General features: G+C 39.4%; 1 protein-coding gene across 1 annotated transcript; it reads right to left on the minus strand.

The window, feature by feature from the left end:
* Positions 1–286: 286 nt before the first annotated feature.
* mtnr1ba (melatonin receptor type 1Ba) lies at positions 287–26,197 on the minus strand. The gene is made up of 2 exons (XM_064302934.1): positions 25,591–26,197; positions 287–2,628 (listed from the first exon to the last, which is right to left on the minus strand). Exons 1-2 carry the CDS (start codon positions 25,781–25,783, stop codon positions 1,760–1,762), a joined length of 1,062 nt encoding a protein of 353 aa, XP_064159004.1. The 5' UTR covers positions 25,784–26,197; the 3' UTR covers positions 287–1,759.
* Between the last annotated feature and the right edge of the window lie 274 nt (positions 26,198–26,471).

The following is a 26,471-nucleotide window of genomic DNA, read 5'->3' on the forward strand; positions in this document are numbered from 1 at the left end:
GTGTGTGATTATCTAAGTATATTAGGTGGCCTTTGACCATGAAAAAAAATCTTACATGGAATATTTTTCCTGATGTGCAGTCTGACATAATAAAAGGCACTCTAGATGAAAGGACAGATATTTACGGTGGCAAGGATTCCAGCTTCAGAGGTGTGTTATTTGTGCTGTAGTTTCTCACAAACGTGACCTTCCTCAAATCGAGTGCAAACCAAGCATGACTTCATTTATTTGAAAACTATAATTACATTTAAAAATAAAAGTTTTATTAACATTTAAAACTTTACACCAGCGGTCTTCTAAATGAATCCCCTTAGCAATTTCATTGCAAGTCATATCAAGACAAAAATAATATAACAAGAAATCCCTGACAGACATCCATAAAACCCACAATAATAACTTGTTACATTCTGAAACAGGAGCCATAGTCTAAAGTTGAATATACACTTTGCTATCATCTTCTTTTGTTCAACATGCATACATTCCACAAAAGCAGACAGTTGAATAACCATTAAGGCTAATCTTCCTCTCTATTCTTTGCTCACTAGCACAATAACATTGTGTCTCCTTCATGAATGAAACCTAAAGCAATCAAATCCATGCACATTCTATATCCTTTGAAACATCACTATCATATCTGGGAGCAGCAAATCATCAGTAGACATAGTAACTTATAAACTCACAAATGCTGTCCCAAATAAAAATTATATTACCTTAAAATGACTTAATAAATCTCTATGGCCAATATTGCAGTAAATTGTTCAAAATTCATGACATTTTTGTTCATTGCAGAGATGTAAAGTACTTGATATTTATACGAGGAAGCATAAATGCATAGTCTTTGTAAGAGTATAATAGAAACAGCAAACTGGATTTGAACACTGTAATCTGAGTTTAAATGTAATTGTATTGTGCTTTTCCAAAGAATAATGGATTTGGGATTCCTTGCTTCCTGACTACTGCAAATTACCCTTTGTTGTGATTTGATTTTTACATCTGTTTTTGTCTTAAATGTTTTCATTTTAGTTATCTAAGAAACCACCATATTGTTTTTATTCATATGAAATACATTTTTTATAGATTTAAAAGGATATAAAACCAAAATAAGTGCTGGTTTGAGGGAATGTCAGTATTAAAGTTTTTTGGCAAATCAGGTATGTTGATGTTATTAGAAGAGTTCGGCCCTGTTTTTCAAAGCTCCATTTGTGCGAAAGCACTGGCTAGAGCTGTGTGACGTCATATGTCAATCAAAAGGCATAGAGTGTATTTGTGTGTGTCATGAAATGAGATGCATTTTTTCAAAATGCAAGGTTCAAATTCCAAATGTTCTGCCTCATGTTTCCATCCCAATGTACAAAATGGTTAAATTGGTAATAAAATGCATAAAAATGAGCATTTTGGAAACACGCCAGTTTCATCGTAATGAAAGCTTTCTTATCATTCCTTTTGAATACATTTACATGAAAAAGAAATTGATAAACTTTTGGTGCTTCCACTTGTAGAAATTCGTATTGCTACAGCAGCAGAAGAGGCAACCTGAGGTTTACATAAAGATATGATACATATGCTATATATGATTCATGAGTGGCACTAATGTTTAAAAATAAATTAGTCTCTCTTTCTCTCTCACTCTCACACTCACACAAGCACACACACACACACACTTTTGAGTTTACTGAATCTCCATGAGATAAATACAGTACAGAACCGGCACAAGTGTAAAGAAAAAATTAAATAAAATTGGCTGTAGATATTATGAGGATTACAAGGTCTCGCCTTTCATTTGTTCATTGTTGTTCAGGGCTGGCGAGGGCTTGCTTTTCATTGCCTCTGTACCTCCCCTGGACGTCTCCTGAAAGAACAGCTTGGGCATCCACATGGACATCACAATCCTTTTGTACTCTTTCCTGAAGTTCTGGTTGAGCAGTCCATAAATGATGGCATTAAGGCAGCTGTTGAAATAGGCCATGAAGTAGCTGACCACAAAGAGCCACTCGGGGATGCGAGGTGCCACCACCGTAGGGTTGATGGCCACCGCCAGGCCGATGAAGTTCAGCGGCGCCCAGCAGATGGCGAAGAGGACGAACACCACGAACATGGTGACAAAGTTCCTCAGGTCGCTGGGCTTTAGCCGTGGCCTCACCTCACTCTTCACCTTCCGCCGCACCTGAATGACGAGGATCCATATCCGCAGGTAGCAGAATGTCACTACCATGATGGGCACGATGAAGTGGATAATCACCACAGTAATGGTGTAGGAGCTGCTCACCGTCTGGGCAAAGGTACAGGAGTAGATGCGGGCATCGTACTGCAGGGAACCCACAAAGAAGTTTGGCACGATGGCAACGACCGTCAGCAGCCAAATGAGGGCCACAAACAGCAGGGTGTTGCGGTAACTATAGAGCTTGTCATAGGAGAAGCTGTGGCAGATGTAGCAGTAGCGGTTGACGGCAATGCCTGTGATGTTGAAGATGGAACCGATGACGCTCAGGCCCATCAGAAAGCCGCTCACCTTGCACTGCGTGTCGCCCAGGGACCAGCCATCATGGAAAATGGCATATAGCACTAGTGGGTATGGGTAAAATGCCACCACCAGGTCAGCGAAGGCCAGGCTTACAACAAACACATTCCCTGTGAAGAAAGAACCAGAACACTGTCAGCAATCGCATAGCCATCTATGACACGTAATGTCCTCAGTTGGACCCTATACCATGTGTTATCAGATCGACCACAGTCCTTCATTTTGTGACATTTCTGATCATAACAGTACGCCATACTGTGTGTCTGTGGATGCAGATAAATGTACTGTGCATTGAGTGAAATGCATGTATTTATGAAGCTGATATTTAACTGCACAATTTAAATTCAACTTCTGCTGATGAGTGGTATTCACAGTGCCTGAAAATTATTATCTTTGATAGGATTTCACACACAGGCCAAGAATTCAACTGACCAATTCACATACAGTAAGAATAAGAAATACATTTTTAAATTCTGCTGCTCTATAAACTAATGTACTGGTACATGTGTAGGACAAAAGCTGATCTTTGAAACCATGCATACATGAAACAGCAGTCAGCATATTGAATGCTGGGATTGTGTGGCTTCTTCTGGTGGATGTCTCCAATTCATTTTTAACAGGTCACACATTGTAAGAAAATATTGAAGAAAGAAAGGTGGTTGTACTGTTCTGAAAAAGATCACCATCCATGCTTAAAATTTACATGTGCAATTCTAATATTGCAATTTTAATGGAGAGCTTGGTGCAGGTAGGATATGCATACAGTACATAGAGTAGTTATGGTCCTTCTGAAAATCATATGAATCGGCATAAGTAGAGTGTATGTGGCCATGAGAACGCAGTGAGAACTGTCAGATTGGAATTCGTTTTTTTATTTTTTTTTAAACATTGCGCTTCTTTGCGCAGGTGCAGATCAGTATTGTCATCACTCCTTTGGCCTTCCTCCACCTTCTTGCCCTCATCCTCAATGGCTGAAGCATCATCTGACCTCCACAGAAAATAAATGTGGGCCGTGTCCCGGAGCGGCATACTTGCTTCCTATTGAGTATACACTTGGCATATAACTTGTATGCAACTTGTAGACTTAATAGCAAGTAATGGATTTTGGACACGGCCTTAATCAACACTTGCACTACAATTTCCTTTGATTTCATGGGCAGTCTCTCAACATAGTCTCTCAGATATTATGTTTTTGTTGATGTGTGCATGCTGGTTCTTTCAGGGCAGAGGTCTGTTCACACATGTCAGATATTGGTCACCTACAAACACAAATGTGAACAATCAATGAAAAAAGTTTAGATCCAAGCAAAATTCTAATGTGAATTTAGCTTAAGGCATAAATAACTATGCATGTCATGCAGAAAAATAGTCCCATATTCATATTCTGCTGTTGTGCTGTATTGCAAACAATTGCATAAAAAAGGAAACACATTTTTTAAACTGATAAAATGAAAGACTGAGGTGAATCAATCAGCTCCTAATTAGTTTGGTGAACACATGTTTAAATTTTCATAATTTCTTTCTTGAACTTAACACAATGCAGTTTGGCTTTTTATAATTTGCTTTGTCTTTGAATTATTCATTATCTACTGATTAGGAACCTGTTAGGAGTCTTTAATTAGATTTGTTAAAACAAGGGTAAATAATCCCTCTAAACATAAAAAGTGTAATTAAGAACTTAACAGCTTGTTAAAATTCTGAGATTGAAATGAAGTAACAAAAACCAGCAAACACAGGCATACTCCAGGACCAAGTTTGCAAACTACCGATCTATAACATTTCAAAAATGTTTGCAGCAACTCCACTGCTCCTCCACTGGGCTTAGCCACCAGGCTTGCCTTCCTATCGGTATGCTTAAATCATGGTGATAACAGCTGACAGAGCACTTCTCAGAGACACTTCAGCTCAAGGCCAACCTCAGGCAATCTCAGTCAGTCTACACATCACAGTGGTAATTGGATGGGGAGCAATAGCTACATAGATTCTAATCACTGTTAATGATCATCTCTGTTTTACATGGATTTGACAAAGTATTGAAAAGTAGCCATGTGAGGTGAGACAGGTTTCATGCTTATTTAAATAACTTTGTATATTTATTTAACTTTATTTAATAGATTAAAAAAGACAGGTACGGCTAGTTTGGATAAAGTCAACCCTGCCTTACTGATTATAAGTGGCTATTAAGGGTAGTTGATAATATTAGGCCTAAGGTGTGAATTCATTGCTGCAGTCTACTCTAATGAGGGACAACCAAATGGATCAAGTGAAAAAATACGCTGTCTGAAGTGATCTTAAAGCCCAAACCCAATTTAATGCATATGAATAAACAATGAAATTACAAATGCCATCGAGCTGTGGGCCCACTGTTTGTTCAGGAAACAGGAACTTAGTGCCTCCATCTTTTTTTCTTCTTTTTCCAGATTGGTAACTTGATTATCAATGCAGGTGAGAAGATAAATCTGATTAGGTTCTGCAAGATAACCATATTTCTGATTATATGCCAGTCCTCAAGTGTTATTAGTTCTGTTACATAGATTTGCATTTAGATTGTAGGGCAGGGGTTCAAACCTCTATCCTGGTATCTGCGGACAATTTGAGTCAATTGCCTTACATGGGATGCAATTCTGTTGTCTGTGAGACATCTTCATTACTGTCTTTTCAAACAACCCAGGACATGAAGTATAATTATAACCTTAATGCAATGTTGATATTGATAGATGTCATTAATGTCCTGGCCAGTGGAATGAACATCTCCAATATGCCATGCTGAATGTCATTTTTAAATTTCTGAGTGAATTGCGGTACTTCTACATCAGCATGCCATTTTTCTCTCTTAAAAATTGAATTTAAAATTTAAATCATTTCAATGAACTTTAAATCTCTCCATTAAATGTGTATCACCTAGCTTGGCGCATGATGTGCAGTAAAGGCTATAAGACAGAAAATGTTAAGGCTTTTAAAATTAGCTTTTAAAATTCGGAATCTGCACAGATCGATTTACCAGATCAATTTATCTGGCACAAAAAATTAAGAGCATACTGGTTCACAAGCTCAAATAATCTTTAAATATAATGAAGTTGCAGAAATCTGTGATATGAATAAATATCAAAAAAGGCCAGTGCTTTTCCCCTGGCAGAGTTGAGAGGTGATTGATTATGGTATGACCAGGCAAATTTAAACCACAGGCAAGAAACACTGATTATTTCTGATGAAGAGGACATCCTAGTAGATGCCTGATTTTTTTTATTGTCTTTTATATTGGCTGGCACTCATTTTGTTTCAGTTCATTGTCATTCTGTTATAAGAGCAATTTACTGTGGCAGCTCACAGGCTACAATATGTTCCCGCAACTAAGGCTGCCAGCCAAAGCAGGCTGTCATTTTTAAGTGGAGATTTCTAAAAATCCAGCTCTCACTTGAGACGTACCAAAACTGCCCATATATTTCCGTTTTAAACATTGCTGCATGACATTGATGTGAAGGTACAAAAATGAAGCTGTACAATAAGAGATTTTGCTATCAATCTCTCAGAACAAAAATCTGTTTTACATGCTACCCTTCACTCTTTAATTGACAGGGCAGTATGTTTTAAATCTCCAGAGTGACATTATCCAAAAGACAAGCACCGCTATCTCAAACAGTGAGATGAGACCAAAAACCACTGGCCTATAGTCTGCTCCAATGTATTTGCCTTCACATCACAATGTGGCACAGGTTCCTTTATTTCAATTAAGAAATTGTATACAACACTGTCACCATGTGTAAAAAATAAACACCGGGGAAAAGAGAGGGTCTTTTCTTTGATTTCCCCTCCAGTGGGCCCACAATTTACCTTCTCGTTGTCTTCACCCTGCCATAATTCAAACGCAATGGCCACATCGCCATGCTAGCAAGCTATGCTGTTAGTTTAAAGCAAAACACTCCTTTTATTTGAACTGAATGTGTCAATACAATGTGAAGACACTGTGTGATGTTTTCTTGGATTGACCATGTCCAAAAAAATGACAAGGATTCAGAGTGGATGTGATGAAAGGCTAGTAAAGGTAAGTTCCTGTAAGAAAAAGCTAATACAGATTTTTACATTGTGGTATTCATATGACCAGGAGGGCATTTAAATGGACCTGACAAGTGATTTTCAGCTAATCCAGTGTCAGGGATAGCACACAGATTATGAAGAAGCGAAGATAAAATATGATCCAAATTCATATGCATGCTACTCATCTGATGGAGAAAATATATATTTCATGTGGTTCTCTTTCATAATGGATACCTCCTTGCATTTAATATGCCTGCCATGGGAATATCAATCTGAATGAATTCGATTTTAAAATTCAGCTATTAGGTAAATATTGGCAAACATAAGTCGAAACACTGGTTGATGTGAGGCCAATTGGCAATAATCCCATGATTAGCATAATCCTTTTCATCTCCTACAGTAAACATACAGCTATTAATGTCAATTACCATACTATACAGTGCCCTTCATAATGTTTGGAACAAAGTCTTTTTTTCTAAATACACTCCACAATTTTATATTTGAAATGCAACAATTCACATGTGGTTAAAGTGCAGATTCTCTGCTTTTATTTGTGTATTGTATGCATTTCACCATATATAAATTACAGCCCTTTTTTATACATCGCCCCTCATTTCAAGGCACCATAATGTTTGGTAAGAAATAATGTAATGCAAATGAAAGTAGTCATGTTTAAAACGTTTTTGCTTATCTTTTGCATGCAATGGCTGCTTGAAGTCTGTGACCTGCAGAAATCACAGGTGCTGAGTATCATCTCTGGTGATGCTCTGCCAGGCCTGTACTGCAGTCATCTTGAGCTCTTGCTGGTTTCAGGGGCTAGTTGCCCTACATACTACTGCATAATACTAGTCTGGAATAAATATGTGCTTGCAGATTACATTTAGTTTCAAAATGCTTCTTCAAGGAATTGCAGAGAGCACTCTTGCCATGTCCACTCTGTCCAATCTGGTGTTCTCAGATACAAACCAGCATGTTTACATTGCAAGTCTGTTTACCCCATGGCCTGTTTTGATTTAATTCTGAAGCAGGGGGCAGGGCAAGGGGAGGACAGTCACTGAACCATGGGAGGTTGATTTTTAATTATCTCAGGAACTTGCCTGGCTGCAATGAAACCAGTAAGTGGTGCATCTGACTGGACTAGACCATTGACTCAACTGATCTTCTTACGAAGTTCTTAGAACCCCAAAACTTGTGTGACCGCGCGCATATAGTATATGACTATATCCCACATTGGCTATATCGAACTTACATAAGCCGCTACAGCAAACATCAAGTAGCCTGTGTTGATTCCAGACCTTCCCTGAATCATCACCATCAACATCAGTGAAAATTAGGCATATGACAATACAATATCCTAGTTCTTTTTACAGGCACATGATACTGCATTTTGAAAGTATCATTGCATTCAGGGCAGGTGCGTATATTTTTAAAAATAGGATATGCCTTCAACTAGTGGCGGGGTGAGAGTCGTTGAGAGAGAGTTGTGTGTTCAGACCAAAATGCTGCAAACATCAGAATATTAAATACTCCAGATTGTTTTGGTCACAATCCATCTGGTTGCTTAAATTGATTGTCTGTATAAATAGAGTGATGTAAATCACACCGGTTAAGGGTCTTGTAAGAGCAAATGAATCATTTAATCATGTTAAGTACTGCGCTGCAATATTTAATATGCCTTGCTCCAGAACACTCCTGTCCCTCCTGCTCTTTTCGCTGTTCTAAAGAACTGGCTGCATGGTCTCATTGACTCACTGTCACCACACTCTGGCTAATCTCCTCATGACACCTAGATCCCCTTAATTTTCAAGTAGTCATCCCTGTTGAGGTTTGTAATATATAGGTGTGTGCGTGTGCGCATGCGGCTTGGCGAGAAAAAGAAACATTAAACTATAAAGCAGACGTTCATATTGGGCAACCTTCAAAATGATGTGATCTCCTGGTGATGAGAAGCCACCAATAGAATCATATTAAGTAGTTAAATACAATCATTTGCACAGTGTGCTTGTGTCTCTGTTCCTTTTGTTCTGGCTAATGAAAACTAACTATAGAGGAATGATGGAATGCGTTCACTACCATGTCAAATTAGTTTAGGATTCAAAATGAAGCCTGTATTTCTGAATGGCATCAAATGCCAAGCTGGAAATATCTCTGATGCAGGATATCCCGATTCTCTGATGCAGGACATTAACAACGCTTTCTAGAGTATTTGCCCATTTTCAATACACAAAGCTCTGCAGACGTTAACCTAAAGACTGTCAGTGTTCATCACTGTCAAAACATTCTAAACAACTGCGTGCATTTCGGTTCGCCTATAGGCATTATCACTTCCGCTTTCTGCTAGAACCTAACAACGGATGCACGTTCTACACCACTTTAATTAAAGCAGCTTGTCTTAATACCCTTGAGATTGATCAGTTGTTAAGGCTGACTGACACATTTTAAACTATCTAAGAAGCATCCTGTAATTGCTGTCAGAGGAAGATGTGCCTCAGAGGTCTAAGGACAACAATTCAGTGTGTGGGAGAGGACAAGCAGTAGGCTATTTTCTAATGATCATAAAGACAGGAGAGAAAAGAAAAGGGAAGGATGGAAATGGCACAGGAGTCAATCAAGAGAGTCAGTTAGTAAACACAACTATCCTTATTAACATGGAATGTGCATTTTCCATCATTAGATATATACTTTCCAACAGGACTTTACACAGGGTTTGAAATACACTCTGGCCTTTGGGGGGAGGGATCTATGAGATCGCAGACCAGGGGGTGAGGGAGATTGTGATTACAGACCAGGGGGCCTCAGGTTTTTCTTGACAGAGCTCAGATCCCTTTGGAGGGGGCAGAACTCCTCTGTAATTCAAACCCTGTGGTACATTCTCTCTTAGCATTTAATATACTAACGTCAAGCTCACTCGGGCAAGAAATGGTGTGACCCACTATAGGGGTGTTCAGAAATGTAGTATGACAGAATGGCTGCTTGACACCTTTTCCTCAAATTACTGGTAAAAGGAAAATAGGCATCACTGTACCAATGTGCCAGAATCAACATGAAACTTTAGCAGAACTTTCTCAGCTACCTGCTACAGTCAGCTGCGTTCACACTTATGGATTCTGGGTGTAATGGGATGGTTCCATTTTGCAGCTTTGATGTTACAATGTTTGCACACATTGCTTTTTAGATTAAGAGCTCCAAATTACTTTAACCATGCATTGAAAGACTATGAATAATTGAGTTAAGCAAAGGAGTTTTAGAAGGAAAGGCTGTGTGGAGGTATTACTGCTGCTCTTGTCATGTGATGGCCATGAGTCTTGACTCAGCATCACTTTATATTACTTATTTCTATGTCTGCAGAAGCCTCGTTGTTTAGGCATGGTTAAAATGACTTGCTTTATGTTGTTATCAGTGATAAAATATGGCATCTTGATCTATCTCTACTACAGATTTGTCTTTTCCTAAAAAAGGATTAATTCTGTGATGTGATCACTTTAATTTGTCCTTGGGAGATGCAATAGATGTACCCTTCAAATAAAATGAAAGCATGACAAGTGAAATTGGTTGGAATGAAATCCAACAAGAACATGTCTTAGGTCCATCTGGGAAGACAACTCCACTTTGATACCGATTCAGCAATATGACGACTCAAACGAGCAAGAATTTTGCAGCTCTTATTTTCCAAGGGTCAGTACAAAGACCGTTGTGGAGCCCGATGGTGTATGGTCCTTCTGGACCAGAACTAGATCATTTCTACTCCACATCACTGGAGAGTGACTTGAGTGATGATGATGAAAATAATGGTTGCAATGAATGCTACTCACAGCTGTAGACAGTAAACATATTGGAGATATATAGCTCACCAATGTAGCAATAGCTCACCAATGTGGTGATAGTAGTCTGAGTACAAATGCCTCTCCTGGCCCTCTCAATAAGCAAAGAAGTCATTTACAATGCAAATGCATAAATCCTGTCTCCTAGACTCCAGTCGAATAGTTATCCAATCAATTGTGCAAGGGGAAGATGATTTACATTTCAGGAGCAAGGAGAAAATGGCTATACAAGCACATTACACAGTTGTTACATCAGACCGCCAGCGGTATAAATATCGGAGTAAACGATCAGGTTGTCTAGCTGTCTTAAGGTCCCTCCCAGAATGATTCACTGTGTTCCATCCTTCCATCCATTATCAAACCTGTGTATTCCTGTGAGGGGGGTGACTATAGCCCATCCCAGCATGCATTGTGCAAGAGGCAGGAATACACCCTGGACAGGTCGCCAGTCCATCACAGGGCATTCACACCATTCACTCACCCATACCTACAGGCAATTTAGACTCTCCAGTTAGCCTCACCTGTCTTTGGACTGTGGGTTGAAACCAGACACGGCCAGGATTCAAACCAGGAAACTTCTTGCTGTTAGGTGACAGTGTTATCAACTGCATCACTGTGCTGCATGATTCATGGAATTGTACATGCAAAATGTGCTTCCAGCTCTTCGGGACAAGACATGCAAGGGAGTCCAGTACCTGCAACTGTCACTCACTGAATTATAAAAATGCTAATTCCTCCCAAGCAACCATTTTCAGGCAAGGTTCCCATCATACAAAATAACAAAAATGCCAAAAAGGCCTTTATAAAACTGTATTTTCAATAAAATGTCTTAAGATACTGATGAGCCTCTTATTGATCTGATATCTGTCCCTAGGTGTTAAATGAGTTTTGAGCAGTTGTTTCTCACAATAGTCCTTTAAAAAGAAAAATATGGTTCTTGTGCACTGTAGGTGCTTAGCCCCATATTGATGCAAAGATTGAAAGGGAATCATCAAAGTTTAAAGGCATTTGATGTTGCCCTAAAGTTTTTCAGTTGAAACGTGATGTTCTCTGTATATTGGTCTTTTACTAACTGCCAATGCCCTTTTATTCCTAAGGACTTCAGCAGGTTTTCACCTGAGATTATTTTATGTGCTGCCCAATATAGTTGGACTGCAATTCTTACTTCAGAATGCAGCACTATATGTGTTTTTTGTGCTTGTCACACAGTATTTTCTGCACAAATGGGTCCCAGAGAGCAGTGAAATCTGTACTGTCACAATTGGGAGATGTGTGTGTGTGGCAGTTCCAGCAAAAAGCACTGGTTCCTTTAGTAATAATTGAAAAATCGTTAAGAATCTTGATTGATTCCAGACCAATAACTGGACTGCCCAGCTGGTAGAGCTACAGTGTGAAAAGAAGCATCTCTAGTCAGCACGTGTTTGGGACAGCACGTGTGCCAGCGCACACACTCTCCAGAACTGATGTTACAGCCTGGGCATGAACCTGTAAGCACAGTTTAGCATTACAATCTAGAAGATAAGCAAACGGAATAAAAAACACACTCCGTTATTGGGTCGGGGTACGGCAGGGCAGGGCCGTTCCGCCACAGGACTACTGAGAATAAAATAGCTATAAGCATGGATTTTCCAAGACACTGTAAGGATGAGGACAGAATCCCCTTACATGTCTCTAAAGGGTGGATGACATGTATTATCTGCTCTTTGGTAAATTGATAATCAATGTAAGGGTTTGGAAATGTTCTAGAAATTGCAGCCGTGCATTAAAGCTCTTATCTAAAAGCAGGGTGTAATCTTGCAGTGTAGAATGGGCCCCATTAGACCATTAGCTCTATTCAGTCACTTCTCTTCAGAGACTGTCCGGGAAAGTGTGTCACTACCCAAAGCATGGTGAACAAGGATGTGGTGTCATGCCTTTGATTGATAAGAGTGTGGAATGTGAATTGACTGTGGTCATGAACCACCTCTTTACATCTGTGATAAACGGGTGCCGTTGAAACTGCACACTATCACAAAGCTCCATGAGAGAGCTACTGGACAGTCCACTGGATAGAGATATGCTGACCTTGCACTATAGAGCCTAAACACGTATCATAGTTACTAAAATGACTTGTACGTAATGCAGCTCTAATGTATGGAATAAAGGCATATGCTGAAAATGTGCTGTATTGATATACTGTACTTTAAAACATGGTTGTCATTTTTCAAGTACAAATAGCAAGGACAATTTATACGGCCATAAAGTAAAGAAGCTTACTCAACTGAATATCTCCTGACATGCCAGATATGTGGTCCTAAAGAGCAAAGGTACTATACATATAGTATAAATAAGAGTATAAATTCATCAAAGACCTAATTTTAGAATTTTTTTTCAAAATTGCATGAAATATCTAATCTGCTTTGATCATAAGCATTTATACCATTTGAAATGTTCCATACTAAAATACATTTGTCCCATACCTCAGTGATTTTCATTCTTGGTCCTGGTGAGCCGCAGGGCCTGCTGGTTTTTGTTGTTACTTCACACTTAACGGCAATCAACTTCTTTAATTGATCAATTAACTCACCAACCTATTTTCTTCCTATGTATGGGTCATAATTTGTTTCTGATGTTAAGGGAAAAACAATAGACCAGCAGACCCTGTGGCCTGCCATGGCCAGGAATGAAGATAACTGCCATACACATGTCAGCAATAACTGGGATATTCTGACTTTTTCTAAAAAATTCAATTCAGTTTTATTCTTATCGTGCTTTGTACAGAGATGCAGTCACAAAGGAAATATGAAAAATTAGGCAAGACTGAGCCTAAACCCCCAGAAATAAAATTGAGTTAAAAAAAAATACCCTGTGGGATGAAATAAACACTCAGACAGCGGGGAGAAATAAATCCCTGGTGAGAGGCAATCTCAAGAGGAACCCGGATACGGAGTGGGAGCCCATTCTCCTCTGGACAAAAAAAAATGCAACAGAAAACACATTCCCAAAGTACTATACAATTTACTAACCCCATGCATTTATGGTTGATCAAAAATATGACCTCTGCCTACCAATTATACAGGGCTATATGTCCATATACTGGGATGTTTTTGGCATCAGAAAACATGTGTAACATGGTGTGACAGTATATATTCTGCTCTTTGTTATTCATCAGCTCTCTAGAGGTATGCATCTTCTACTTGCATCTTTTCCATCATAAGAATATCAATCAAGGATAATACAACATAGCCATATACACCTTGTGTGTAAGAGTTGGAATTACTTAAACTATGAAACCATTTTTCAATACTTAAATATTTTTAATATGAAATATTTATATATAAGATTCAACATTTTCTCTTAGATTTACCATCAAAAACCCGAAGTGTTTTTTGAGGACCATTCAGCCAAATAATAAATTTGTCTCACTTGCGTCATTTCCTAGCATTTCAGTTGCAAGGCATCATTTATATGGGGTTTTACCAGAATAGGAATATTGTGCCAGAATGATTCATAATGTTGAGATTGCATAATATAAGTTGTAAATCTACTTCTAACGTGGAATTGACTCTCAAACAGGTGAAACCTCATTTTTTGAAGGGCCCTACACCTGAGAACCCAGAGTGATGGTAATAGGGGAGCAAAAGGGCCAGACAATGCCATGTTTCTGAAAGCCTGATGTGTCGCTGGAAAGGTGGCAGGCACTTAACTGTGGAGATGAGTCACTGGTGAACGTCCTACAGCAAAAAATAAAAACAAGAGTGGGAAGCTGGATTTACCGCATCTCACATACACACATGCGCACAGACACAAAAGCACAGACATGCGTACACACAAACAGAGTTTCGCTTCTATAGATGCCCTAATACTGTGTGCAGACCTGAAGTCTTGTTTAGTCCCATGTTCTAGTGGAACATCAACTAATGCCTTTGTCAACTATGACATTCTTTCCACTCTTAATTTGTAATGTAGATTAGTTATTAAAAATACAATAGTATCAGCTGGGGGAGAGAGAGGAAGGATAGTTGTCAAATTACAAGAACTTTTATCAAAGTAAATTGCTCATGTGATTTACAATTAGAAAGGAGAATATTGCTTTCAAAACCTGAAATGGTTCTCAAAATATTGTTCTTAAACTGTGATCTGTGAATTCCCAGAACCGGATTTGTTCCAGTATTTACAATTTCAGCCTTCTCAGTATCTCAGTAGACAGTGCACACTTTCTTGTCTAAATGCACGAACCCAGTTTCAGACACTTTTAAAATCTTGTTAAGTGGATTGGTTTCACCTGTCTACTGTAGTCACAAGATGCTGAACAACAAGTAGTGAACCCAGACTGGGCACACAAAAGTAATCCAGAGCACCACTGAGAACAAAGGGCAAAACCAATAAGCCACAAATACATTGGTCTAATAGCTTTTTTCCTCTTCCTCCCTGTGGTCAAGCTGAGGTGAAGTTAAGCCCAGCTATCAGGCTAGTGACAGCTAACTCCGGTCTTCAAAGAAATTAATACCTCTATCTTCTACCTAATGACTTAATACCAAGTAATGTGTTGGTTAGAAATAAAGCATTATACAGTGAGGAACATTAAGATTGCCCTATGTCGATCATGCATTAGCACCCATGGAAATGGGCTGTCCCTAGTTTGGCCTTTTGTATAAACATAAATATTTGACAACAATTCAGACTTTGAATTTGTCTTTTTTTTTGGCATAAATTTCATAGAACATCTAAGCTAAATCAGAAAGCAGCGATAAAAGCAAATTTAATTTAACTATATATGTTATAAGGCAAGGCACCAATGGTTGTAAGGTTTAAAAGGGCATTAAAGAAAAAAGATTTTGGGAATCCATGAAAATGGCCTTATGGTTGCCACGTAATTCGAGTCCTGATTTGAACTGTTTATTGAACTATTTCTTATGGGCACTTATGACAATTCTATCTATTAGAGTACAACGAATCACCTTCTTCACCCAGAATTATATAAATGCAGCAGCAGAAACTCATAATTGGCTATCCTGACAGGCTCAACCCATCTCCCGCAAGCAATGTCAAAAACACTGACTCTTGGGTGTCTTATCAAAAGATACATTATTTCAACATGGCAGTAGCTAGCTATCATTTTTTAAACAAATGAAACCCCTTTGACTATTGCAATTGTTGTGTTTGGGCACAATCATTTTATAAAGACCTATGCTACAAATATGACACTTGTGCTGTTTCCATGCTGATGATGTCCTCCACATGGAGAGAATGAGGTGACATTATAAGCGAGCTTGTATGTTAAGCATTACAGTCTTAACAAAAATGAGTATTAATACTGATATTAAATATTATCTTGGGGTATTTTGATATCTTTGAAATACTTGGGCCTTGGCCTGTAGGGGCAAGCATCCTCAGCTGAAAACATTTAGAGCACATCACTAAGGTGCAGTTGCAAGCATATTTAATTTAATCATTAATCATCAAAGGAAACCATTTCTGTGGCTTATCTGTTGGAAGCAAAGACATTAAAATTGAAATTCTCTCACTGTACATTTCTTGGAGAATGCTGTAGAAAGGACTACAAGTTATGATTCCCAATGAATGAGTAATTCTGCAAGAAAATTAAAAGTTTTTAAAGCTATCTTTTGGCCAATATTGAAATAAGAGAACTTTGGGTTATATTGATTCTGATTTGAAGTGATAGAGGCCTTAGATGCTTATACTTGATCTAGTGTGAAATGGGGTCACAAATTGCCAGAATTCCACATTACTCTTGAGATCTGACCGCACCAGCTTCACATAAATCTATTTACTACCCCAAATTTTATCTCTGAATATCTGTTAAATGCTCTGTGCAAAATCCTTGCCAAGGGAGTTACTCTGGCAAACAGCATTATATAAATTTATTGACATTGATTGAGCCTGGGAAGACCATGAAATTCATGCCCCAGCCCCCCCCCCCCCCCCCCCCTTTCCACCGACACCACCCTCCATCTCAGATCACCTTAACTCAGGTGCTTTTGATGCTATGATATGCAAAACAGGGATTTTCATTAAGGTGATCCTGTGTGCAGGAAGCATGTACTGGGATATATGTATCCACTCGCCTGAAAATATATATCTGCCCCCTCTTCTCCACTCCACTTTGCTTGCCACCACTCACTATTGAAATGCTGAGAATTATAATCTCACGGAAGGTGCTTTGTCTGAAAGAGCAGCCGTTAGCTTCCTATGCTTGTGGAAAGTGGTCTATTGAATGAAACCAACAGAACTGTAGATTGCCTGTTATAAATCCAAGGTACTCAACTTTCTGTCAAAATTCAGGCCACATCAGAAACCCCCCCCCCCCCCAATCCTTAATACTCACTGGTTCCATTTACCATGCTGGCTGCGAGGCAACTGCATCACTGATTTCAAGAAATACCCCCAATGCTTTCACGAAGGCAAGTGATTGGAATTTTTTTCACAAGGGCTCAATGAACGGGTAGCATTTTAAGAGCACTACTATCATTGCTTGTTATTATCTCATGTCCAGATACTATTGTATTACCTGCATTAAAAATATTGCGTATTTTGGCTGCCGGATGGCTCATGTGATTTAAGTACTACACTGTGGTGCATGGATGAGCCTCATAGCCTCGGATCAAATCCAAAATATGCCAATGCTGACTGTGACCATTAGCTGCTTGGGGTGACGCGAAATTGCCGATTGCGTCACCAAGGAAATGGGAGGGCTCAGTTGAACAGGGTTGTGTATTCATTACTATCCTGTGAACCCCGCTGGTCGATCGGCCACCTGTAGATCACATATGAAAGGTCTTCCTCCGACTCTACTATATGCAAGTTTATCAGTAGTCTGTGGTATGAAAAGAAGTACACAAGCAACAACGCATCTTTCAGTGGAAGACCGTGAAGGTCTACACTCTCCTGAATCGGCAGTGGGGTTCGTTCATGTACACAGCGGCAGTTGTAGACAATTGGCCATTTCAAATTGGGATGGGAATTGGATATGATCAGCCCCGTATTGGGCATCAAATTTATTCGCATTTATTTCCATATGCCATTAGAAGCTTGTTCAAGATTTATTCCCTGAGTTCTGTATGTCAAAAACATCTCAGGACTGTTACAGTATATCCCAGGATATCTCTGGAGTTATCTCCTAATGACTCAACCTCTCTTCAACGTCACACTTATTTAATCTTCATAACAACATTAAATCAAGTATAGGCTATACCTTTAAAAGAGGTACAGGGTAGTTACACCACAGATTCTTCATGTTCTTGCATATTTTTTTTCATTAAATTTACAGGTTTGGCACTTCATTTTCCACCAGTTGTTTATTTCAGTGACCAGGTGTCCACCCTTTGAATCCATTAGGACCGCATCGATTTCACCCGTCAGTCTATAATTAAATTGATGATTTAACCTCTTCATAAAGGAATCAGGGCGGCACGATGATGCAGTGGGTAGCACTCACAGCAAGAAGGTCGTGGGTTCGAATCTCGGCTTGAGGCCTTTCTGTGTGGAGCATTTTCTCCCCGTGTCCACGTGGGTTTCCTCCGGGTACTCCGGTTTCTTCCCAAAGTCCAATGACATGCAGGTAGGCCAATTGGAACACTCAATTGCCCATACGTATGAGTGTGTGAGTGAATGGTGTGTGTGCGCCCTGCGATAGATTGGCGGCCTGTCCAGGGTGTATTCTTACCTCTCACCCAATGCACACTGGGATAGGCTCCAACACCCCCCGTGACCCTGACCAGGATAAGCGGGTATAGATAATGGATGGATGGTTAAAGGAATCATTTCCCATAGAGCACATAACAGAATAGAAAGCATTAGTTGATCTGATTGATTAAACGTCCTGAAGTGTGAATATTGGACATTTATCTTCATAAAACACGCAAAGCTATTTATTTTATAGATATGTATTTCTGACATAATGCAGCACCATGATAGTAAATCAACAGAGTTAAAAATTGTCCAATTAATGAATTGTTTTTTTAATTAATTAATTATTAGCTCATTACAATTTAGGGGTTGTAGTTGTGGTTTGAATGAAAACATACAAAGTGGGGCTGCAGGACTGAGTATGAATCCCTGAGCTACACTATGTTACACAAAGGAGTCATGCTGCATCTGTATCTAAATGCTTGACAAGATCGCATTAAGCTCTCACTTTATCAAAACATAAGATTAGAACTTATTCAGTGATTAAGTAGTATAACATCACGTGATGCCTTGAAAATTTGTTTTGCCACTGTACTCTTCTCACTGCAAAATTGAATTCTCCAGGTACCGCAGTTCACATAATGCCACTACATAACCTGACACCCCTTCATGACTCCCTCAAGCCTGTTTTATTGGCTAGTTACAAGGTAATAACCCTGCCACAGATACTCAAACCCTGAGAGATGGCTAATGTGAAACTATCTTTCTCTTGCTCTTGACCCCAATTTGCATGTAAGAAGTAAAAAGGAACTGTGGAGGAACTGCTGCAACATGGGCACACACGTCCCGACAGGATATCATTCCAGTTTAAAGAACTACAATAACATTCTGCCATGTGGAAAATGAGAGAATGCACAGAAAATATTAATTTGCAAAGCAGATGTTGTTGGTGATAGCTGGTAGAATACAGTTCGGACAATATTTTGAGTAAGAAACTAATTCAAGCCTGGTAAAAGATTAAAACATATAGAACCAGTACCTAAATCCATAAAATGGCTTCCCAAGAAATGCAAAGGAAAACATGTGACATCCATTCCAGAAGGCAACCAGGATATCCATTTCACAAACAAGTACATAAAGCTAGCTAATATTTGATACTCAAAAACAAGCAACTAACAAGCAATATATCCTGCTTTTCAGCAATAATATGTACCTCTAATGAGGAACTTCAATATAGCTCTGTGGCCCATCCCTGTTCATTTTCTGCCAATATGTGTCACACAGGCAGTGAAGTTTATTGATTTGATAAATCACTCATACATATAGCAGAGCACACAGACTGTCAAGTCTCTGACTTCAAGAAGTACTAAATTCAAATTGGCAACTTCAGGTTAAACAAATAAATGACATCTACCCCACCTTAGCCAAAACCCACCCGAACTCACAGGTCAAGTTTCAGTTGGGCATCAGCACTCCGAGCAGCAACAGTACATGGGAACCATGAATGCAGGGCAATGCTTTCATGATTGCACTTGACAAGTGACCTTGTTCAGGTCCCTAAACTAAGCAGAGGTGCAGACCAAGGAACTTTATATTTTGGAGGAGAAATCTACCAATACACAAAAGGCCCTGGTGTTCACTCTGGCTTTCATTTGGAGGTTGTGAAATTTGGAGGAGAGCGGTGGCACAGCGAGACAACACTGGAGATCTTAGAGCCTCACTATAGTAGACACTATAGCCTGCTGCAGATGAGCTAACCAGTTGCCATTTGAAGGGAGGTGGGTTCAACTATAACAGTACACAGCAACACAGAATGGTTTCTTTCTTACAGCAGTTTCAAACTTTCAAACTGGTCAACAGCATATGGCCAGTGGCAGTGTTACGGCTGAAGAGAGGTCACAACCATACAAAGCGACTGGTCTCACTGTGGAAAAGGGACCGCTCGCTGTGGAACAGGATACTGCATGTATCACCAGGATCTGTAAGCTACAGTTTGCCAGCAAAGAAAGACTCTGTAATCTATGCCGTGGCAGGGAGCCTGATCCTTGGGTGGTGAGACCCTAAAATGAATCCTGTTTCTTTGTAACTCCAAACGAGGCATCTTCAAGTATTTATTTATTTACAATGTAACGCAGCAATTGCAGACACAGAACCTTTTTCTTTTTTTAACACATGGGAGCTTTGAGTAAACTTCATGAATATAATAATGTGAGTTTCCTGCAGAGTAGCCAAGCCGCCTTTTGCTCTTGTGTGTGAGGAGCTTTGCGTTGGCAGCAAGTGTTTTTGAAGATGATTGAGCCTGCGTTCTTTCAGATAAGGGGATTCCACAAAATCATGTTACGTTCACGTAGGGCATTGTGGAGAGAAGAGACATGGGTGCAGTCTAAACAATGGCATATTAACAGAGCAAAACCTCCCCACAACATTTATTTTAATAAGCAGTTGTCTTGGAAATTCTTTCTTTTTTTTAAATACTCAATCATCCAGTTTTGGCGCGTCATCTTCATCTTCTGCTGCTGTAGCCCGTCCGCTTCAAGGTTCGTTGTGTTGTGCAGTCAATCATGCCATTCTGCACACCGCCGTTGTAAACTGCTGTTATTCGAACATTTGTGGCCTGTCTGTTAGGTTGAAGGACGATACACATTCTTCTCTGATCTCTCTCATTAACAAGGTGTTTTCGCCCAGAGAACAGCCACTCACCAGATGTCTCTTGTTTATTGCACCATTGTCTGCAAACTACAGAGATCATAGGGGCAGGAGTGTAGCTGTTTATGAGATGCTGGAACCACCACACCTGACACCAGTTTTCTACCTGGAACTGTACTCGAATGGTCCTTAAATTATGCAAACTTTCTAGAGATGAAAAGAAAATGAGAACAATCTAAAACTTTGAAATGGCAACAGCATGTTACCAATATGATGAACTGTTTTCAAATATGAGCAGCATTGTGTGTACTACAATGAGTGTTATAAACAACAATTAAAAGTTGATACTTCATCTGAACCCTCTTTGTACCCTTTTCTCCCACCATGCCACCACTCACCAAAGAGGGGTAGTATCATTTTTTTTCTCTGAAGCCAAAGTAAATCTCTAATGTACACATCACAGTAACTCCTGCCTCACTTTAATATGAAGGAAGTTGGTAGGCATCAACCTGATAAAAACAGTAAACAAAACCAACTATTGCCACATTCACATTAACCATGGTTTCCACAATAGTGGATATGTAGGGGATGCATAGTAATTGGCCCTCATCGTTGTGGTCATTCCCTGCTGAAATAATGTCTCTCCTGAGACCTCAGGCTAGAATCAGAAAAATGAGCTGATGATTTTATAAGGCTTAGTGGCAGTAGATCAAAGCCCTTGCCCCTGGCATCATGGGTAACATCAACATGTGCATGTTCAGCACCGCAGGCCATACTGACCCTGGAGACTGCATGCATCCCTGGACACCCAGCTCTGGAGCACATGACTAAGGCCAGAATACATTTGTAAACATATTTAAAACAGACTGGACACACAATCACACACATGCAAATGTACAGCAAACATGATACACATGCATGGACACATGCACTCATAAGCAAATGCACATACACACAGGAATCTCCAGAGAGCTCTTTGGCAGCATTTGCTGATAAAGATTTTTTGGATTTTCTTATTGCGCAACATGCAGAATCATTAACATCTGCACAGAAGGAAAATAAATCTTAATCCGTCAATTGGTCTCCTCAATTGATTCCCCACAGGCACCTCTTATTTCAGCAGGATATATTAGTACAGTAAACAATCTTTTGTTTTTTCTCTCAGTGCTTATTTCTTACAACATTAGAACCAACCAACCAACAATTACTCTGCATGTTTTTGTTGTAAAACGACTTCCACTCATCTTCTCCGTGTGAGTGGCATTAATGGGAACGACAGTGCTGATTGCTGTTTTCACAAACAGAGCACACAGGAGTGGCAATAATTGGGCTGATTGTGTATGCAAACATTGTCAAGATCATCACCACTCAAACCACAGTGATTTGGTAAGCCTTTTATCTGCCTGCCAACTGGCATAATAGCAAGCACACATGTTGGGCTCCTTCAAAGGCTGGTGGTGGTGACACCAGCCAGTTATCTTTAACACTGCAACATGCTTATAACCAGTTCTGGCTGCATTAGCCCTCCGATGACAAGGGAGAAGAGGTCTTGTACAGATGGAAAAAATGCCTGGTTATACTAAAAAGTTACCCCTGTGACAGCACCCATGTTTCGTAAAATAAAGTAACCCAATGCCACCTAGGGGGAAGCTAGATGATGAGCGAGTGAGGACCGCTTCAATCCCCAATGTCTCCTCTTAGGGTGAAAGGAGGGGAGAGGAGAGAGCAAGCTTCAAAGCAATTTTCACAGCCATGTACTAAGTCAGTTGGGGTTGATTTATAAAGAGGTCTCTCACTCTCTAGCCCCCAGAGTGCATCTGTGTCTCAAACTAATTGGCATCCTTTTCATTAAAAGCTGAAAAAAGTTTCAAATCAGACAGCACTGTTGGCTACAGTCCTAACATGACATGCATATAAATGATGTATTTTTCCTTTTATTAATTTTCAATCCTTGGTTCCCTATGTTGGACTGCTAGACCTGTACATAATGCCTTATAATTGCCTATAATCTCTAAAACTACAGTCATTACTGTTCTCTACCTTGTGGTAAGTAGTTGCTTGATAGTCTGCATAATCGGGACTAAATAATAAGTCATGTTTTGATATTTGTTATATTAAGGCTTGTTAACTATTTTGTTAACTATTTCCTCTCCATATTAAAGACAAATCATATATGTGTCGATTTTACATCCTTTGGCCACAAAGTTTGGTCAGCTCTACGCTATTTTTAGACATTGTCAAGTGTCCAATCAATTACCCTTTCATACATCGCACTGCTCTACATAGAGAGCCCACCAGCTCACCCTAAACCCAAACGCACCTCTGTCCTAATACTAGTCCAATATGTCCATGGAATGGAAAGCATGCACATGTGAATCAATTCAATGTGCAGCATATCAAAACTTTCAATGAACCAGGTGCCTCTTCTATGGAAAGAGTAGAGGTTAGAATCAAATTGCTGGCATTTCTAGGGCATCCCATCTGTTTCTTTAACACATGAACTGCGCACTTAACCACCACCAATATGAAACTGCACTTTCAGAGTAAGGGGGAAAAACAACAACAAAAAATCATCTATACTTTACCTCTCCTGAAGTGAACATTGTCACCTTTTCAAATTCAAACTTACTTATCTTCAGAATTTATCATATTTTTACTGCATACACATTGCACATGTAGTCTCACACAATTTAATTTGAGCTAATTGTCACAGGGATCCTCAGGACATAACACCACTTCCCAAACCATTTCCCATGCAAAGAAAAGCGATTACTACACAAATAAGTATCTCTTTCTCACTCAAAAGAACTGCTTACAACACACATTTGATAAAATGTACTGCTATACTGAATACATGGCAAATAGCTTGCCTTCTGAACAGGCACAGTATATTTTGCTTTGGAGTAATTATGGTAGAATGAGTGATTCACAACAGTTATTGTCTAGCTAGAAAATTGAGTACAACAGTTCTACAAACAAATTTCTCATTCTCCATTTTTTGTTTACATTTGCAAAACTGCACAATATAATAGCAGAGGGGCAGGGTACAGGATAATGCAGAGTATTTGAAGAAATGGTGGTTAGATTTTCGGTTTGTACAAAATTGTACCGAAAAAAAATGTATAATGCTTTTTATAGAGACACTATCAAGGACAAAATATGTAAATACTAAAGACAATGGAGGGGGGGGGGGGGGGGGGCAGGGACCCAGGGACCATGGCTGCACCCCCAGAAAGCAAGCAATTGAGGCAAAAATACATACAAAAAACTCCTCAGTGGGAAGAAAACTACTCAAATGGTGGTGAGAAACTCACCAATGGGAAAAAATCTCAGGAGGTACCCAGCTATAGATGGGGAACGCATCCTCTCCTGGCTGATCCACTTTAATTTAGCTCAATTAAAGTAATAATTTCAATTTCAATTTAAGAACACTGCTGTGAAGTGCTCGAAGCAGTTCAATGTACTACATGGAGGAGGATAAGCAACACCATCATCATTTCTGCCACTCTCAGAAGAGATGGTTCCAAAAGGCACCGCTTTCTCCATAGAGGAACTCAATCTAGTTCAAGGGTTCTTTGACTGGCAAAATGGTTCAACCTGGGAGTTTCACACACTTCACACCTACCATACCATACAGGGTTCTACAAAAACTAAAAAGGGTTCTCCTATAGAGACGAGCCAAAGAACCCTTTTTTTTTTAATGAGTGCACAGTAGTGGTAAAATCAAGAGACCTCCTAGTGGCATGACCACCTGATTTCTGACAGCAGGTTCCTCCCTTGTCCTCGTAATGGGGAAATATATTGTCTAAGTAAAAAATATGGGCATTCTTGGAAAGAATCCAAAGTAAATAGGCATTTAACCCCCGATACTCAATGCGAAGATTAACAATATCTTTGTAAATATTTTTAAAGAGCCTTTTTTGTTTATGTGGTCCCCAGGTTAAAAAAAACAACAACTCTAAAATGGAAAAAAAAACATCAACTCTAAAAAGAGATAGTTAATGCTTCACAGGCTGCAAACCTTGAACTGGAATAAAGACATTATATACTTCCCAATTTAACAATTCAAATGATAAAATACATACAATGTACTATTTAAGCTTACATTAAAAAATGAATAATTCTTTGTTCACTCTCCATGTACCATTAAAAAGTATGCACTGTGAGTACTATAGGCTACCATTTACAGGCAAAGTAGGCTAACCGTTACAAAATCCAGGCCTCTATAACGGGGTTAATGCATACTCTAAATTTGGTGTTCTAATAAACTTTAATAAACCTATGCCACAGAAACTGGTGCTGTCAGAAAAAAATAAGGGTTCCCTTTTCTTTGACAAACAAAATTATTTGATATCATTTACAGAGACAAAACGACGCAATTATTATCTATTTAACGCACGCACTAGTTCAAGAGAAACTTATTATGAGCACTGAGAACAAACATTGATTGGTTACACGTAAAGGGAAGAAGCCGATGCTTTAATCTCATTCATTCCGTTACTTTCCATTCACGCATGCCTATTTGGCACGTGAATGGTTAGTATTGTGAATGAGACCGTTCAGTGAGCAAGAGTATAGAAACAAACAAGTAATTTTCTTTGTGCTCTGACTATATATTGACCACTTTTGCGTAGATTATTTCAAGCGAGGTCCTCACAATATGGTATACAAACGTGTAATTGTAATAACTGCAATTGTTACTTTTAAGATAAAACACTGCATTTACATAGTTTATCGTACATTTGTAGTTTACTTTCCATTTTGCTCCACTTGACACCAACAATAGTGCCTTTCTTCTCAAAACCTATAGAGGACCGACAGTCGTGTAAATGTTTCATTTCGGATTATATAAATTTGCATTATTGTATACATATAAACATGTTCTCACAGACGCACACGCACAATATATACACATAATACGCAGCATTTTTTAAAACTTACCAGCATTTCTAAGCTTCCGATTTCTAAGAACTGAAATAATCACCAGAAGATTTCCCAAGACATCCACTACTGTGGTGAAGATCAGCACGCTGGCCAGCACCGTGATAGCCCAGGCAGGACGCGCACCCAGTCCCAAAGCTCGACTGTGTCCCAGTTCCGTGCGGTTCCTGAGGAAAGAAACATTCTCTGGCATGTCGAAAACCTTGCGCGCCAACTTCTTTTCCCCTCTGTTCGAATCATTCAATTACCGGAATCATTCTGAGAAAACCAGCAATTGCATAGAAAACAGTGAGTCGGGAAGTAGCTACACAAAACCGGCATTTAAAAAAATCTAATTTTTGAAATTAAAAATCAAAAGCAAAAATCATAAGTGCTCTGTAGAAATAAGTGGGTAAAGTTATCTAGTGGCTGGCAGCTAGGGTTTCATTCAGCTGACTGTTTAAATAGACCCCGTTATGTGAGTTTACCACTCCAACTGGTCCTAATATCCCCTATCGATCGCATACTGGAGAAGGCGTGGGTACTCCCATGCCCACGTTTCTTTCTTTTCACCTAATTTGCATAGGCATTCCGGCTGCTGTTGGAAGTGAACGTGTTTTTTTTGGGGGGTTTTTTTTCAGACGGCCACTCATGTCAGATGGAGACTTTCCCAGTGTTCCTAGTTGGCAATGTCTGTCGCTGTCCCAGTTATTTACTAAGTAGCAGCAATTCGAAATTGAAAATCCAGCGCGCAATCCACAACGCTGGCTTTCATTCAGAAAGCTGACATAAAAGGAAGTACGTACCCTATCGGTGCCTGAGAAATACGAGGGAAAGGATGATGTGTGAGTAGGCTACAGTTTTATGCAGTTGCGCGTATAGCGCTCCATAGTTGCATTGTT

Source organism: Anguilla rostrata, chromosome 12, assembly GCF_018555375.3.
Source record: "Anguilla rostrata isolate EN2019 chromosome 12, ASM1855537v3, whole genome shotgun sequence".
Taxonomy (NCBI): Eukaryota; Metazoa; Chordata; class Actinopteri; order Anguilliformes; family Anguillidae; genus Anguilla; species Anguilla rostrata.